This window comes from Oryzias latipes, chromosome 3, assembly GCF_002234675.1.
Source record: "Oryzias latipes chromosome 3, ASM223467v1".
NCBI classification, from domain to species: domain Eukaryota; kingdom Metazoa; phylum Chordata; class Actinopteri; order Beloniformes; family Adrianichthyidae; genus Oryzias; species Oryzias latipes.
In genome coordinates, this window is record NC_019861.2 from 6,950,490 (window position 1) to 6,967,124 (window position 16,635).

Below are 16,635 nucleotides of genomic sequence, written 5' to 3' on the forward strand. Positions count from 1 at the left end.
TATTGAAAATTAAATAATCAAAATCAGCCATTACTTTTGAGTTGTTGATTAACAGAATTATTACAAAAAAACAAACTAATGAAACCGGGCTGGAAAAAATTGATGGCACCTCCAAAAAAAACTGAGAACTAATTGCCCTGGGGGTCATGATGAACACAGGTATGTCCTTTAATTGACATCACAGCTGTTTTCAAAGCCACAATCAGTCAGTCTGCCTATTTAAAGGGAGACAAATACCCTAAATTCCGGACTATAAAGCGCACCCGATTACAAGCCGCACCCGCCCATTTTCACGTGTTTAACTACTTTTAAACATACATAAGCCGCGTCGTAGCATAAGCCGCATGTATTAAATAGCATGGTAGACCTGACAAATCACGTCCTGACTCCCAGCATAGGTAAGGTTCAATACCACACTGTGGGAGGAATCAACTTTGCCTCAGGGTCATGCATGAAAATAGACTGCATCTGACAAAAAGCATGGACCTCTATTCTGTTCACAAGTTCCTCGGTTATGGTTTATTTATTTTTTTTTATTTTTTTTAGTTTTTTTTACTTATTGACAATCTAGGTATCACACATAAAATTACAAACAGTAACCATATAATCAACATTACATCCCTCAGTTATGATGAGGAAATTTACATCCCCGATCCCCCATTTCCCATGAGTCTTAGGGGCTAAAGGCGGGGCCAACGCCCGGCTCGTCACACTGTTGTACGTGCTTAAAAATGAGCAAGTAGCAGCAGTGCTTGGAGGGGTGAAAAGGAACAGCTCTCCTTCCACTTGTGTCGCGGCAGCATTATGGTACTAACAGGGCTGGTTAAAAAAAAAAGTAAAATAAAGCAGCAGCTACTGAAAAGCGCGCGCCTCAGCGCGATACCAGCGCCTCAGCGCGGCGCGTGCGTCAGAAGTTCCGCGGACGCCTCTGAGCTCCGCGCTCGCCCCGCGCGCTCCCCTTCCTATCTTCTCCGACACCTCTGGCCAGGGCGGCTACAGGAAGGAGGAAATCGTGTCTGTGCAGAGCAATCGGACTTAAGACTGTACGTTTTGTGGATGAGGGGCGGATGCGTTGTTACGTGTGGGAGCCTTCAGACTGCCATCGGCCCCGCAGCTCTATGTGAACGAGCAGCAGCCAGGAGAACATGTCTCCAGCTCACACGGAGGCTGTGAGCTTTTCAATGCAAAATTCCAGGCAGTCCTCAGACCGTTAAAACGACCACGTGGATTTGTGTTTCCAGTCGTGTCCCGACAAAATAAAGGCTGATGTTATTCCCACATGCGCTGTTCTCTCCGTCACGCAGCTGACCGGCTTTTCCAATCCCGTTGGGGATGGTGGATTTTTTTCACGCTGCTTTTAATTTGAAAGCTGCATCATATTGTAGTGACGATCACGTGCACGTTGGGTCTAATGGCACCAAAGGATTCTGGGATGCGGCCGGGCATGCGTGTTACGTTTTTTGAACCATGACTGAAGTGCCTAAGACCTGAAGTGACATCCATGCTGTTTAGCTGCTTAGTTTGTTGAAAAATAAATGACTTGTGCTTGGTGTTAGATGAAGGAGTCAAACCATTCACTGAGTCCGAAAGTCCGTACATGGCGGTCGCCAATTAAATCCATAAATTAGCCGCGTCACTGAATAAGCCGCAGGGCTGTAAACGCAGGAAAAAAGTAGCGGCTTATAGTCCGGGAATTACGGTAGTCACGTTGCTGTTTGGTGAAAATGTGTGGACTACACTGAACATGGACAACAGCAAGCGAAGGAGAGAATTGTCCCAGGACATTAGAAACAGAATCCTCTCTCTCTGTGTGGGGTGGGTGGGTGGTGCCCGGGCCTGGGGCGCCTGGCGCCTCCAGCACCCCAGGCCCCAGTGGCCTGGGGTGGGGGCTGGGGGACAGCTGTTTGATCACCGGGGGACAGTCTACCAGCTGTCCCCAACTTACCCCCTTCCTCATATAACCTCATATTAGGGTGAGGGGGTGGGGGGTCTAGCCTGCGATGCGCCTTGGGGGGGGGGGGGGGGCTACTTGGCAGTGGCCCCCCTCCTATGGTTGCCGTATGGAGTGGGCCCCCCCTCTTTCGGTTTTATTTGCACCTTAGACATGTAGGGTCCTTGGTAGAGGGGGTGCTTGGACATCACTGCAAGCAAGCAGCAGATGTCCTCCTGGCACCCTACCCACCAATTTTAACCGCACCTTAGACATTTAGGGCCCCTTGGTGGGGAGGGTTAGGGGACATCACTGTGAGTAATCAGGAGATGTCCCCTTAGTGCCCTACTCGCCAATTTTAACTGCACCCCCCTTAGTACACACACCCCTCCCCCTTCAATATATACATTCCAACATAAACACACACACATGCACACACACACCCTCTCAAACACACATACACGCACACACATTTTGCAAGGAAGGTGGGACCTGGGTCCATCTGTCCCCTACCCCTTCCCTGGTGGGGGGTGCGGGCCCCTTGGCGATGGCGGCCGTGTCCCTTGGGTGCCGGCTCCCTGGGCCCGGCGGTGCTCTCTCCGCACGGTGGGGGGGTTCATATTACACCTGAGCCGGGGGTGTTCGTGTCCCTCGGGGGTGGGTCCTGGTCCTTGCCCCTGAGCGCTGGGCCCCGCCAAACTTCCAACATGGCCGAGCCTGGTCGGGCCATATTCATAACACCCCTTGTGGGCCACCCTTTTTTCCCCGGGGTTCCCCCCTCCTGGGCGGGGGCGGCGGGCCCCTGCCTTGCTCCTCCCTGGACCAACCGTGGGCCGGGTGGGTGGCTGCCTGGAGTGTGGAGTGGGTCTCCCTTGGGGGGTCCTGGCTCGTACCTGGGGTTGGGGCGGGGGGATGCCCGGAACTCCTGGGTGGTGGTGGGGTGCTCGTCTGGGGCTGTGGGCGTCCTTCTCCGGTGGGGCCCTGCGTTGGGCTCTTCCGGCGCGGCGGGGGGGCTGCTTTCCTGGCTGGGCTGGGGCGGTGCTCTCTTTCCCTCCGCGCCTCCCTGCTCTCTGGCTCTGGGGGCCTCGCGGCGGTCCTGCTGGCCCTGGCCTGGGTGGCGGTCTTGGTTGCCCGGGGGGCGGTTGTTCCCTGCCTGTTCCCTTGTGGCGTTGGGGGAATTCCGGCTGCCGCTGCTGCGGCGGGGGTCTGGGTGTGGGGGTGGCTGGGCGCTCCTACTCCTTCCTTTTCACATTCCACCATCCATTTTAGAAGAACATAAACACTCACCTGAGCACAGGTGTTAGCTCACCTTTGCACTTATAGTTTGCATGATTGAATGAATGAAAGATTTCACACTAGTTAGTTTAAAGGCATAGGTATGCGTTCGTGAACACTATCTGTTTTGTGTACATGTTGACATGTGAACATTTTTTGCAGCTAGCAGGTGTGTTGATAATATTTGAGTGTGTGTGAACAGGCCCCGCCCTTTTTGTACTACATTTGAACTGTACCGTAACGATAAACAACCAGTAAACCTGTCTGCTCTATGCTGCTTCATGGTCTCACCCCCCCCTTTCACTATCACCCCCCCCCCCCCCCCCCCCCCGACATCCCTCCCTCTTCTTCCCTTTCCTTTTCCGTCTGGTCCAACACCAAAGATTTTCAATCATGGTTGAAATGAATAAAGTTTGGCCTCAATTACAAAAGGGGTTTCTTCAGTCACACCTTTGGTTTGTCTGAAGATTAATAACCCCTCTTGTTAAAGTAAAATATGTCCAACACAAGAGGCCCTCAGCTCTCATCTGCCTGCCTAGCTGTTGGACAGGACAAGTTAAAAAGGAAAAAAAAAAGAATTATAGCCAAACATCGTAAAGGTAAAGGCTATAAAACCATCTCTAAGCAGCTTGAAGTTCCTGCGACGACAGTGGCGCATATTATTCAGAAGTTTGAGACCCACGCCACAGTAGCCAACCTCCCTGGACGTGGCCGGAAGAGGAAACTGATGACAAATTGAGTTGACGGATAGTTCCAACTGTATCCAAAGAGCCCAGAACAACTTCCAAAGACATTAAAGGAGAACTCCCAGATCAAGGTACATCAGTGTCAGATCGCACCATTTGTCGTTGTTTGAGCCAGAGTGGACTTCATGGGAGATGACCAAGGAGGACACCACTGTTGAAAGGAAATCATAAAAAAGCGATACTGGAATTTGCAAAAATGCATGTTGACAAGCCACAAAGCTTCTGGAAAAAAAGTCCTTTGAACAGATGAGACAAAACTGGAGCTTTTTGGTAAGGCACATCAGCTCTGTGTTCGTAGACTCAAAAATGAAGCATACAACGAAAAGAACACTGTCCCTACTGTGAAACATGGAGGAGGCTCAGTTCTGTTTTGGGGCTGCTTTGCTGCATCTGGCACAGGGTGTCTTGAAGTTGTGAAAGATAAAATGAAAGCTCAAGATTATCGAGGCATTCTGGATAGAAATATGCTGCCTATTGTCAGAAAGCTTGGTCTCAGTCACATGCCATGGGTCTTCCCACAGGACAACGATCCAAAACACACTGGCAAAAACACCCAAGAATGGCTAAAAGAAAAGCGTTGGACTATTCTGAAGTGGCCTTCTATGAGCCCAGATCTGAATCACATGCCATTTGGTGAAGACACCCGTCAAACCTGACACAACTGGAGCAGTTTGGTCATGAGGAGTGGGCCAAAATACCTGTCGACAGGTGCAGAAGGCTCGATGACAAATACAGAAACCATTTAATTGCAGTGATTGCCTCAAAAGGTTGTGCAACAAAATATTAAGTTTTGGGTAGCATCATTTTTGTCCAGCCCTATTTCATTAGTGATGACTGATCACTGATTTTGATTATTTAATTTTCAATATGTTTTAATTTATTATTACTTTTGAACGTTTCAAGTCATTTCAGTGAGCATAGTGGAATTTTTTTCTTTAACTGAGGGGTACCAACAATTTTGTCCACCACTGTATATCCTCTGCCTTCGCCCACAAGTGGCCGGGGTAGGCTCCAGCAGCCCCATGACCCCGAAAGGGACAAAACAGGTTCAGAAGATGAGAGAATGAATATTTACATAAACGTTTTCAAATGGCAAATCAATCAAACACAATGCTTTGAGGTTTGTATTCGCCAATCTAGTGAGCATCAATGTGCTCTAGATTTTTAGAGGCATCAAGGAAATTTCCATGTGTCTGTATTTTGGAAATGTAGATTCAGGCCCCCCGAAAAAAATGTCAAACACCCAAGTGCGCTAAGTAGTTAGGGAACTTGGACACAAACATGTAAGAGATTTTTTACTTATCTTCATTCAACCCTTTTACAATCACTATTACCAAAGAGTCATGAAGACATCACCATGTGGTCCAACCAATACATGCTTTTCTCTTCTTGTTTTGGATTCACATTTGTGTTTTTAGAGTTAAGATTTACATTTCTGATTCAGAATATGGCTTATGGTGCAGGTTTTGTTATTCATACATTTTAGCTTTGTCTGTTTTAAACTTTTACAAAAAACAAACTTAATTGTTAGCTCATAAAGTGATCCGAAAGGAAAGAACCACCATATGCAATTTGCACACAGAATAGATTGTTATATCCACTATAGATCAGCAAAGCTAAACTGTTCATTACAACTTACAACATATTTTACTCTTAATCATATTTTGTTTATTGATATAAACAACTGCAATTGAAATATCTGTCTTGGTGATTAACATTTTTCACTTCTACTTGCCCCTTCCCCCTTTTTCCCTAGGGAATTATTCAGGATGTGAAGCTGATCTTTGCTCCCAATGGCTATATCACACAGTGTCCAAGTCTTAACCGCAGTAAGTACCATGACAGAATTTATGCATGAAACTAGACTGAAAGAATGCCCTAAAGGGCTGACATGAAAACACAACTAAAATGGCTAAAAACAGAAAATCTGATTTCATAAACTGATACCATGGACAAATTGAATATTTTGTTTTACATTTAATCCAAATAAATAAGTGAGGAGACTTAAATTTCTTGGCATGGTATCTGAATGAGATGGATTTACAAATATGTATTAGCCAATAAATGAAAGCGTTACAGTGTTATAATTAAAATGATTGATTTGAAACTCTGTCTTAGCTAGAAAAGAGATGTTTTGTGATGATATCCTTTGCGTCATCATAAAACAGCTGGTAGCAAGAAGTCGAAAAGTTATTTATTCATTTATTCATTTAAAGACAAACTGTTTTTACAGTGACTGATCAGTTTTTGTGATGCTAAATAAACTCACAAGAACAAGTTGCATTCAGCAATTACTTCAGCAAGAGTCACCATGAGGGAAATGTGAGGAGAGAAAATTGTAGTGAACCAATCCTTCCTCCTTCTTAAGCTTTGGAATTGCAGGGCAAAGGGCTCATAATAAAAGATTCCAAAGAAAATCAAATGATGCAAATGTAGAGGGAAGAGTGCAACAAGCGTAAGAGGTAAAGGTGTGTAAGTGCACACGAAACGCTTTCTGTAAGTTGTGTATGTATTGATGTGAAGCTGCTTCTCATCTCCAAGATGCTCTGAAGTATTTTGGCAGATCAAAAAAAGGCTGGTACTTTTTAATAAAAACAGTTGAAACCTAAAAATAGATTTGTGGAATAAACAAGCTTCCTATGTTTAATTTAAAGCTAGACATGTGCAGCATACCTTAGACCACATGTGTCAAACTCTAGGCCCGGGGGCCAAATGTGGCCCTCCTTGTCATTTCATGTGGCCCGCGAGAGCATAAGAGTTTTTATCTTCTTAAAATGAAAAATAGAAATCGGTGTGTATTTATTCATATCTAGGGGGAATTGAACTTAAACTATCGGATTGGGCAACTAAACATTAGGACTTAAACACTGTCCATATAAGCTAACCTGACAGAATCAAATGTAAAAGGATTTATGCTAAAGTAACAAGCAAACATATGTTTCTATGCAACTGTAATTGTCACTTTAAAGAGTTACAATAAATAAATAATGAGTTATTTAACATGAAGAAGTAGTTTCATTTATTTTTCATTACATTCGGTTACACGTATAAGTAATATCTGGCCCCTTGAAGACAACCACTATGCGGATGTGGCCCTCTGTGAAATGTAGTTTGACACCCCTGCCTTAGACAGATCATTTGTGAAGACACCCATGAGATCCTGAAAATTATGTGAGAAGGACATGTTGGCTGAGTCCGAATTGACTCTCTACCCCTCTGGAGCCTCCCCATTGCTCCAATTGTAAGTAGTTAGGAGTAGCTGTAGTGGTGTCCGAAAGTTTTGGATTTATTTTTTTTTAATGGAGAAGCCATAGAAGCTTAGGGCTGGCTAACCCTCCGTTAGTAGTAGTGATCTGTGTTGCGCTGTTGTTTTCCCAGCGCTGGTAGCTCTGTGCTAACATAGATGAGCGGTAACTATTGATGACGTCATCAAGTGGTAGTAATGTCCAGATTTGAAGACACTATTTTTTCCATATCTCTCGGCTTGGAGGGATAAAGGTAAGGTTAGGGAGAAGTTTTAGGGGTAGAATTCGGATTCAGCCATTGACCCATCTTAACAACATTACGCAATCACTAAGTTGAGTTTACCCACTCCAAATAAAAGAGTGTTGGTTTCAACATGAGTTTCTGGTGTCTATCATGCCAGTGGTTTTATACTTTGTATGTGTTTGGTCTAAATATGTCTGTATTTTTTTTCTTATTTCACTATTCTGTTGCATCCTGTTTGCCTGTTGAGCCTGTCCAACTTGCAGCGACTTCCTTAACCTTGTGCAAGGCATCATGGACCTGCAGGACGTACTTGCCAAGATGACCCTAAAGGTAAGCTCATGGTACATCTTCCCACAAAGAAATGTCTCCAACTTCCAGAAAGAGAGCTAAGATGTCAGCTATGGATACTGTGTCCTGTTGATGCTTGTTAAAAATACTTAAAAAATGTTGCACATAGATCTTCAGGAGACTGGTTTGTTACAAAAATGATATATTTGCAGAATTTAAAAAGTGTACAATTTTGCTTTGCTGTTCTCTTTTCCCTGTCTGAATACACCCTTAATGAAGTTGTAGAACTTGTAGAGCTCCAATAATTACCTCACCCTGCTATTAACTATTATTCACAAGAATCCTTTGTGGATGTTCCTTTAAACTCTTCAAAGGATTCTTGTGAACTTGAACTTTAGGTTTCAATGTAACTCGTTCAAAATTTAAAAAAAATAAGAATGTTTGAAGAAGAATAAAAAGTCTGTGGTTATAGTCTGAGCTTAAACTATTTAAAATGGAAGCTAGCTGTATTACATTTTGTACTATCCCACTGTTTTTATTTGAGTTTATATCAATGTTGTTAAAAAAAATAAGGAATTTTCTTTTATTTATTTATATCCCTGTCGCAGCAGTAAAAGGCATCAGGCACATAGAAGTGTAAAGATTCAAGAAAAAAGTTAAAAAACTGCATTTGCATATGCAACTGCAAGCTGCATTTGCAGAAGAAAATGCAGGGTTGAATGTAATATTGCTGAATGAAAATGAAACTTAAAGGGTAATAATTGGCACTAAAAAAATAAAGGAATTATTAAAGTTGCCCATAAATAAAGTGAAAACAGCCCAATAACAGAAGATATATTTTTGTGAAAAATGCCAGCGCCAGGTCTCGAACCACCGAGCTTCTGCACCAAGGAAGAGAAACAGAAACAGAAAAAAAATGAATGCTTTATAGCGTTCAACCAATAAAGAGAAACAGGAAAACAATGGGTTGAATACTTTATAGAAGGGTTGCACGATAATATGGGATACTGATATTTATCGGACTATAGTGGACAGTATGACGTCACGCCGATAGTTCCGATAAGAAAAAAATTCAGATAAAATGGACCGATACTTAAAAGTGCCAGCAGGGTGTCTGCTCACCCCGCCCATCCTGCAAGCTTCTGTAGCGTCTAAGTGCTGTCACCCTTTCAGCACCTGCGCTAGAGACCTCTGTCTGCAACATGGCACAGCACTCACACGTGGATTTATTTTACCATGTCTCAGACTAACGACTTACTTATTGTTTGCAAAATGTTTTCGGCAGGAGTGTCACAAGTAAGGAAAAAAAGTTCAAGCTTTTAACACCACAAGTCTCACAAACCATTTAAAAATTCATCCCGGGGATTTGCGGAAAGAATCTGAAGCTGCTGCCATTACTAGCGCTAGCGCTCATTCGGAAAAAAAAGGAAGGCGTCTGGGCAGGCAGATGACTGTTGCATAAGCGTTTGACAAGTATTTAAAAAATATTGGTTGAGTATCGGTATCTGCTACAAGAGGCAGGAAAATATCGGGTATCAGTTGTAAAAGTCATTATTGTGCATCACTACTTTATAGCATTCAACCAATAAAGAGACACAGGAAAAAAATGTGTTGAATACTTTATAGCAGGGGTCGGGAACCTATGGCTCGCGAGCCATATATGGCTCTTTTGATGGTCACATGTGGCTCGCAGACAAATCTTTAATTCAAATTTTTTTTCTTCATTAGACCAGTCCTTCTCGTGCGCGATGCGATGGCAGAGGCGCGCAGTAGTAGCGGTGCTTAGAGAGACAAATCTGCGCCAGCACTAGTATAAGTTTAAAATTGTCTATTAATTCACAGAGTTTGTACCACCCGGAAACCTGTGAATTGCCGTGCCTAAAACTGCGCGCTCCCGTCTCTGAGAAAGAGCGCGCAGATGCGGGGACGGGATGTGTGAGGGAGAAAGCAGAGGGTGGGGGTGAGGGGTTGTGGGGACAGGCAGCAGGTGAATCGCGCAGGGATGGTAAAAACGTAAAACCCGCTGCCCGTCACTCACTGCAGCGTGTGAGTGTGTGTTTGGCTCCAGGTCCGCATGTGAGCAGTCTGTCTCACATCTACAAAACATTCATACCAACCTAAGATCACGTTTAAAGTCTCAACGCCTGCATGAAGCAGAAACTCACCAAGTAAACCAGACTAGACCATCAGCAAAACTACCACGAGAAATACTCATCATTTATTAGAAACAGCATAACAATATTATTAAAAAGAATCCACAGACTTATTGTACTTTAAAAATGTTGAAATTACATCAAATGCACACATTCACTTGTATTTTAGTTTTAAACATATTGTCGCGGACTGAGTTGGATGGCTGTTGGGCCGCGTTAAAAGTTCTGGAGTTCATGGAACGCATCGATCAAGCAGAGATCTGATTGGCCCTCAGTTCTGTCGCTCAGCCTGTTGTTAGGTAGTTTGGACCAATGGGGTTCAGCTATGGGCCGAATAAGGGAAAGGGGAGGGCTGCAGCGGGAGCAGGTGAATATAAAGTTGGGAGAAGCGCTCTCGTCTCGGCGAGAGAGATTCAGGAGTTGCTGAATTAATTGTTCGGCGTTTGTTGCGGTCTGCAGTAACCCGAATAAAGAACCTTAAAAGAGGTTAAGTCTCCGTGCCTCAGTGTGGGAACGGGACACTACATTATTGTATGGCTCTTTCGAAATTACATTTCAAAATATGTGGCGTTTATGGCTCTCTTGGCCAAAAAGGTCCCCGACCCCTGCTTTATAGCATTCAGTTAATAAACATCAGCCATAACTAGGGATGTCCCGTTCAGGTTCGGCCAGATCCAATTCTGAATCATTTTATTTTGAGTATCTGCCAATACCGATACCCTGGTCAGATACTTTTGTAACACATTTTAAAAAATGAACATTTAACGCACAGCCTGATATCAAGAAGTCCAACCTCCACTTCGCAGCGGATGGTTCAGGCTTCCACGGCGGGCATTAAATGATAAGTGATAATGCACACGGCCATTAACCCTTACATATCGCAGAATCAATTATTTTTCCGTCGCCCCTAGGAGGAGTGTACGGTGATGCAGTGGTTAGCGCTCTTGATGCACAGCAGTGCTTCTCAATTATTTTTTGCAAGGCCCCCCTAGGAAAAAGAAAATGTTTCATGTGCCCCCCTTAACCCCCCACCCCCCCTACACACTCCCTGCGGTGACAATCTATTAGGTTAGTATCTATAAGAATTGTGTGTGTATACTTGAAATTGTATCTTTTAACAACAAAAGAAAAAAGCAATATAAATTAATTTAGACAAATATTAACTTTTGTTTTGCCACACAGAAACCCTGTTATAGTCTAAAAGAGAAAAGAAGCTTAAAGTGCCTGAAATAAAAATAAATCTGTTATTCCTTATTTAAACTAAAAACATTTTGACCAACTGAACCATCTGATGTTGAGAAAAATAATTCAATCAATAAATAATATTAAATATAAATTGATCTGAAACATTAACACGGCAGCACCAATATATTTAACGTTTTTAGTTTGAAGAAATAGGTAAAAAACATTGTGTGGATTTTTTTCTATATAATCGATTGTTTTTTATGATCTAAAAAAGAGCAACTGTTTTACTGCATTACCTGCTGTCTTTGCTTACCTGCTGTCCTGTTAAATACTGACACCTACTACATGACAGTTGACAAAGAATACATTGATGGAAAATAAAGAGACAACATCAAAGTGTCTACAATAGTTAATAAAGAATGACATTACTAGCATGAGCTGAGTAAAAGGCACGTGATTAGGGCTGCATCTATTGATTCTTTTTGTAATCGATTAATCTAGCACTTAATCGATCGATTAATCGAGTAATCGGATAAAACGATTTGTGTGTGTTTTTGAACAACCAAAACAAATCTTACATAACAAAAATGATGTGGTTGTAAAATTAACAAGCATTTGATTTTAAAGATCCGCTCTGATGCAAATGTAACTTTTGGTGTTTTTAAGTTGGTCTTGAGAAGTGGCGGAGCTAGAACATTTTGTATGGGGGGGGACAGAAGACTTTGAAAGGGTGGCACAACACCAAAGTGGAAGGCCAATAAAAATAAAAGAATCAGGAAAACATATTTGATCTTTATCATTGTTTATATTTCGTGTAAAAATAATGCTTTTGTTATTTCTGCAATGCTTAAAGAAGCCTCGCGGTCCGCCGAAAGGCGAGCTACCGCCTGTCCCAGCCCCTGCCTCTCGGTGCCCGAGCCCGAGCCGCGGAGCGGCTAACGCCGCCCCTCGCTCGCTGCCAGCGGCACGCGCGGGTATGCCAGCTCTATTTTGCAGTAGAGACACTGCACCTTGTTCTGTTCTTTATTAACTGTGTAATGATCCCACACTTTAGACAATTTCTGCCGTTTATTTATAGATCTATTCTCTGCCATCGCGCCAACTAAATTCAAAAGGTCTGTGTGAATAAACTGTCTGTGTGACACAATCAAATCCCTGCGCCGCGCGTATGGTGCGCGTCATAGGAATTTAACGAGGCTTCGAGGCAGAGTATTTGCCTCGAGGAATTTTTGTAATCGAGTAACTCGAGTAACTCGAGGAATCGTTTCAGCCCTACACGTGATTATCCTGGTGTTGCACAATACCTCCGTGTGCGCGTTCCACCTCGCAGCCTGAGCCCACTACCCCTCCCCTCTCCTTCTCACACATGCAGCCGCGTATGACAGGAGACAGGAGCAGGTGCAGGGATGAGATTTCAGGCTGATACAAACTCTGTGATATAACAGATTATAGGAAACCAATAGTGGCGCAGATTTTTCCCCAACCACTGAGCCGCTGTCACCAGCGCCTCCCGTTAAATTTGCAACTTGTATTACCTGTGCCTAAAACTGCTACCGATGCCATCGGGGAGCGCGCCCCACTATTTGAGAAGCACTCATTTACAGCAATAAGGCCTCCGTTTTAAACTAAGACTTAAAACAGAACACAAATGGGGGGACATTTCTGTGTGAAGTTAGCATGTTCTCCCCGTGCATGCGTGGGTTTTCTCTGGCGACTCCGGCTTCATCCCACCATCCAAAAACATGCTTAATATGTTAATTGGTTACTCTAAATTGTCACTAGGTGTGAATGTGATGTGCATGGGTGTATGATTTGTGGCCCTGCAACAGACTGGCGACCTGTCCAGGATGTCCCCAGCCCTCGCCCATGATTATCTGGGATAGGCTCCGGCAGCCCTGTGACCCCAAAAAGGACAAAAACAGGTTTAGAAGATGAAGGAATGAATGAAAGAATGATCCCTAGGAGTTAATTTTGCTTAGCTGGAGCTCTGTCAAGGACGGAGAAAAAGGGGTGGGCATTAGGGGGTTATGTATCCTTCTCCCACAGCTGCACCATCTCATAGCCTTATTTTTAAAATTGGCTGTACTGTACAGACCAGTTCAGAGAAATCAAAAATATCATCTAACATAACATTCTTATTAAATAATTCAAACATACAAACACAACTATTAAAAAATCGCACAAAAAACGCCCCTCTCACCCTGCCCTGGGTGGTTTCTCACCCAAGCTCGGGTCCTCTGCCAGAAGCCTGGGAGATTGAGGGTCCTGCGCAGTATCTTAGGTGTTCCTAGCACTGCGCTTTTCTGCACTGAGAGGTCTTTGATCTTTTCAGGTATCTGTTGTAGCCACTCGTCCAGCTTGGGGGTTACTGCCCCGAGTGCTCCAATTACCCATGGCACCACGTTCATTTTCCATGCTTTCTCCAGTTCTTCTCCGAGTCCCTGGTATTTATTCAATTTCTCATGTTCCTTCTTCCTGATATTGCTTGGCACTGCCACATCCACCTCAATGGCTTTCTCTCTGTTCTTTATCCACCACTACAATGTCTGGTTGGTTCGCTATTACCATCCTATCAGTCTGGATCTGGAAGTCCCACAGGATCTTTGCCCTCTCATTCTCTACCACCTTCAGAGGTGTTTCCCATTTTTACCTTGGGGTTTCCAGTCCATATTATGCACACATGGTTCTGTATATTATTTCAGCCACTTGATTGTGGCGCTCAATGTATGGTTTCCCTGCCAGCATCTTACACCCTGCAGTAATGTGCTGGATTGTTTCAGGCGCCTCTTTGCACCGCCTACACCTTGGGTCTAGTCTGGTGTGGTAGATCTGAGCCTCTATCGCTCTGGTGCTCAGGGCTTGTTCCTTAGCTGACAGGATGTGTGCTTTAGTGCTGTCCTGTAGGCCTGCCCCTTCTAGCCATTGGTAGGACTTCTTGGTATCAGCCACTTCAGTTATGGTCTGTTAGTACATCCCTTGCAGGAGTTTGTCCTCCCGTGAGGATCTGTCCTCCAGCACTGCATCCTTTGCTCTCCCTTAACTGACACATTCACTGAGCACACTGTCTTTTGGGGCCTTGAGCTTGATGTTTTCATGGATCTTGGATGTTTCATTATGGATAGTGGCTTCCACGCTCACTAGTCCTCGGCCTCCTGCCAAGAGTTTTCAAAGCAGTAATCAAAGCAAAAGGTGGCTACTTTGAAGAACCTAGAATATAAAATATTTGCAGTTGTTTCACACTTTTTGTTATGTATATAACTCCACATGTGTTAATTCATAGTTTTGATGCCTTCAGTGTTGACTCTACAATTTTCATAGTCATAAAAATAAATGAAACTCTTTGAATGAGAAGGTGTGTCCAAACTTTTGGTCTGTACTGTGTGCATGTATGCATATATATATATACATTTTTGTTTGGCAAAATATATTTTTTTCTCATTTATTTTGGCAGTTTGATAAAGTTGGTAGCCAAAATGAGAAGCAGAGTGACAGAAAATGTTACACTCTTTAAGTTTTGAATTAAATAAATTATATTTTAGGTAAACTTTGAATCAACTCACCTCCGGCAAAGCAAATCCTTGACCAGCTGTATTACACATTTTGATCATCCCACCTTTTATTAAGGTCCACTCAGCTGACTAACTTTATATCTTACCTTGACAATCACAGGGAAATTGTCCTGGACATGCCACAGAGGATATGAACTAAGGGCATAAATAAGCACACAGTGTCAACACTGAAAAAAAAATCTCACTGCAGGCTCTGAGCACAACAGTCAAGTGGTAATTATTTGGACTTTTTCTGCTGCTACGACACTTGTGCTTTGTCTGAAGAACGTTGCAGCACTTAAATATGATGGTAAACTTGGTAGAGAATTAATAAATAAATAAAAACTAAAAAAGGTCAATTTGTGATTTTGAAAAGATATAAACAGAGGTAAACTGAAAGAAAAAGGCCCTTGAGCTGATCTAAAAAAGCCTTTGGAGAGTGATTACAAAAACAAAGCTGGAGCAATAATTGATTGATTAATGAAACATGGCATGACTGTAGAAAAGACATGAACAGAATGGACTGTGTGATAAAAATAAAATGCATTTTCTGCACTTAGGGCGCACCAGGTTATAAGATGGACCATCAATGGATGATTATTCTTTCACTTATAGGTCAGATAGACCTAAAAGGCACCCCGAACTAGAGTGCGCTTTGTGGGACAAAAAGTCTAAGATAAGTCTGTTAATCAGTCAAATGTTATTAACTGTGTTAACAGTAACTCTAGAAATTGTTTGTAGCACGCTACATATTGCCCGCATTAGGAGTGTTAGCCGTTAGCTGTAACTCCCAACCTTATTTGCAACATGTAAAATCACGTTATTACCGACAACGTATTCACAATACCAGCCACCCTTGTTTGCAGCAGAAGTAATCCATAGTGGGATTGGAAAAGCCCAGGACTTGAAAGCACAGTAGCTGCGATTACATGTGCAAAATAACTTTAATCTGACCATAGATCGGATAAGAATTGAACTGTGTACATGGGTCCAGAAAAACTTTATCAGATTTTAACAAACATTGACATACACTACACTTTCGATTGGAATAAATAAGTTTGACATGCGCAGAACTATCTAAAATACTAGAAAGGTCATAGAAGAAGAAATGGCAAGTTCAGTTGTAAACAAACAAAGCTGCGGCATAGAGGAAGATGATGTTCTAAACTTGCTTTTATTATTGTTATGATTATTATTATGTGCCTGTTTGCTTATAATGTTTCTAAATATATGCGGCCAGTGCTTTATTCTGGGCCAAACAGACCTGGAAGAAGGATTAGGATTAAGCAAATACGTGCCAACAACATTTAGCTTTATATGCACTTAAAATCCATGCGGGCAATGCCGCAATGTACTTTTTGGCTGCATGTAATTACTGTACTGTATGTGGGAATAACATCAGCCTTTTATTTTGTCTGGACACAATTGGAAACACTAATTCACATGATTGTTGGCACGATATCTCAGGACTGTGCTATTCAAAAGCTGCCTCCACCAGCTCACACACCGTTCCAAAGCCGCTCATCTTCTTGGAGACAGTTCTTCTGGGAGACACGGTTCTCCTGAGTCTGTCTGCTGACTCACGCGTAGCAGCCGGACGGACTGCGGTCCGAAGCTTACTCACACACTTTCAGTGCGCCTTATAGTGCAGAATATATGATACTTTGAAATTAAAAACGTTACGATATCTCAGGACCGTGCTATTCAAAAGCTGCCTCCACCAGCTCACACACCGTTCCAAAGCCGCTCATCTTCTTGGAGACAGTTCTTCTGGGAGACACGGTTCCCCTGAGTCTGTCTGCTGACTCACGCGTAGCAGCCGGACGGACTGCGGTCCGAAGCTTACTCACACACTTTAAGTGCGCCTTATAGTGCAGAATATATGATACTTTGAAATTAAAAACGTTTTAAGAAAAGCAAAGAAGTAATGAAGAAGAGATAGAAAAATTCCAGGGAAATGATTCAGAAAATGGTAGCTGCTACGGCTCGGCAGGAGGCTAACAGGCAGAGAGAGTCGCTTG

General features: G+C 43.2%; 1 protein-coding gene across 1 annotated transcript in view; it reads left to right on the forward strand.

Annotated features, from left to right (window-relative positions):
• nell1 (neural EGFL like 1) overlaps positions 1 to 16,635 on the forward strand; it is a 507,083-nt gene that overhangs the window by 149,598 nt on the left and 340,850 nt on the right. The window contains exons 6-7 of the mRNA XM_023952325.1: positions 5,708 to 5,780; positions 7,688 to 7,770. Of these exons, the coding sequence (XP_023808093.1) occupies positions 5,708 to 5,780; positions 7,688 to 7,770 (156 nt within the window). The remainder of the gene's footprint in view (positions 1 to 5,707; positions 5,781 to 7,687; positions 7,771 to 16,635) is intronic.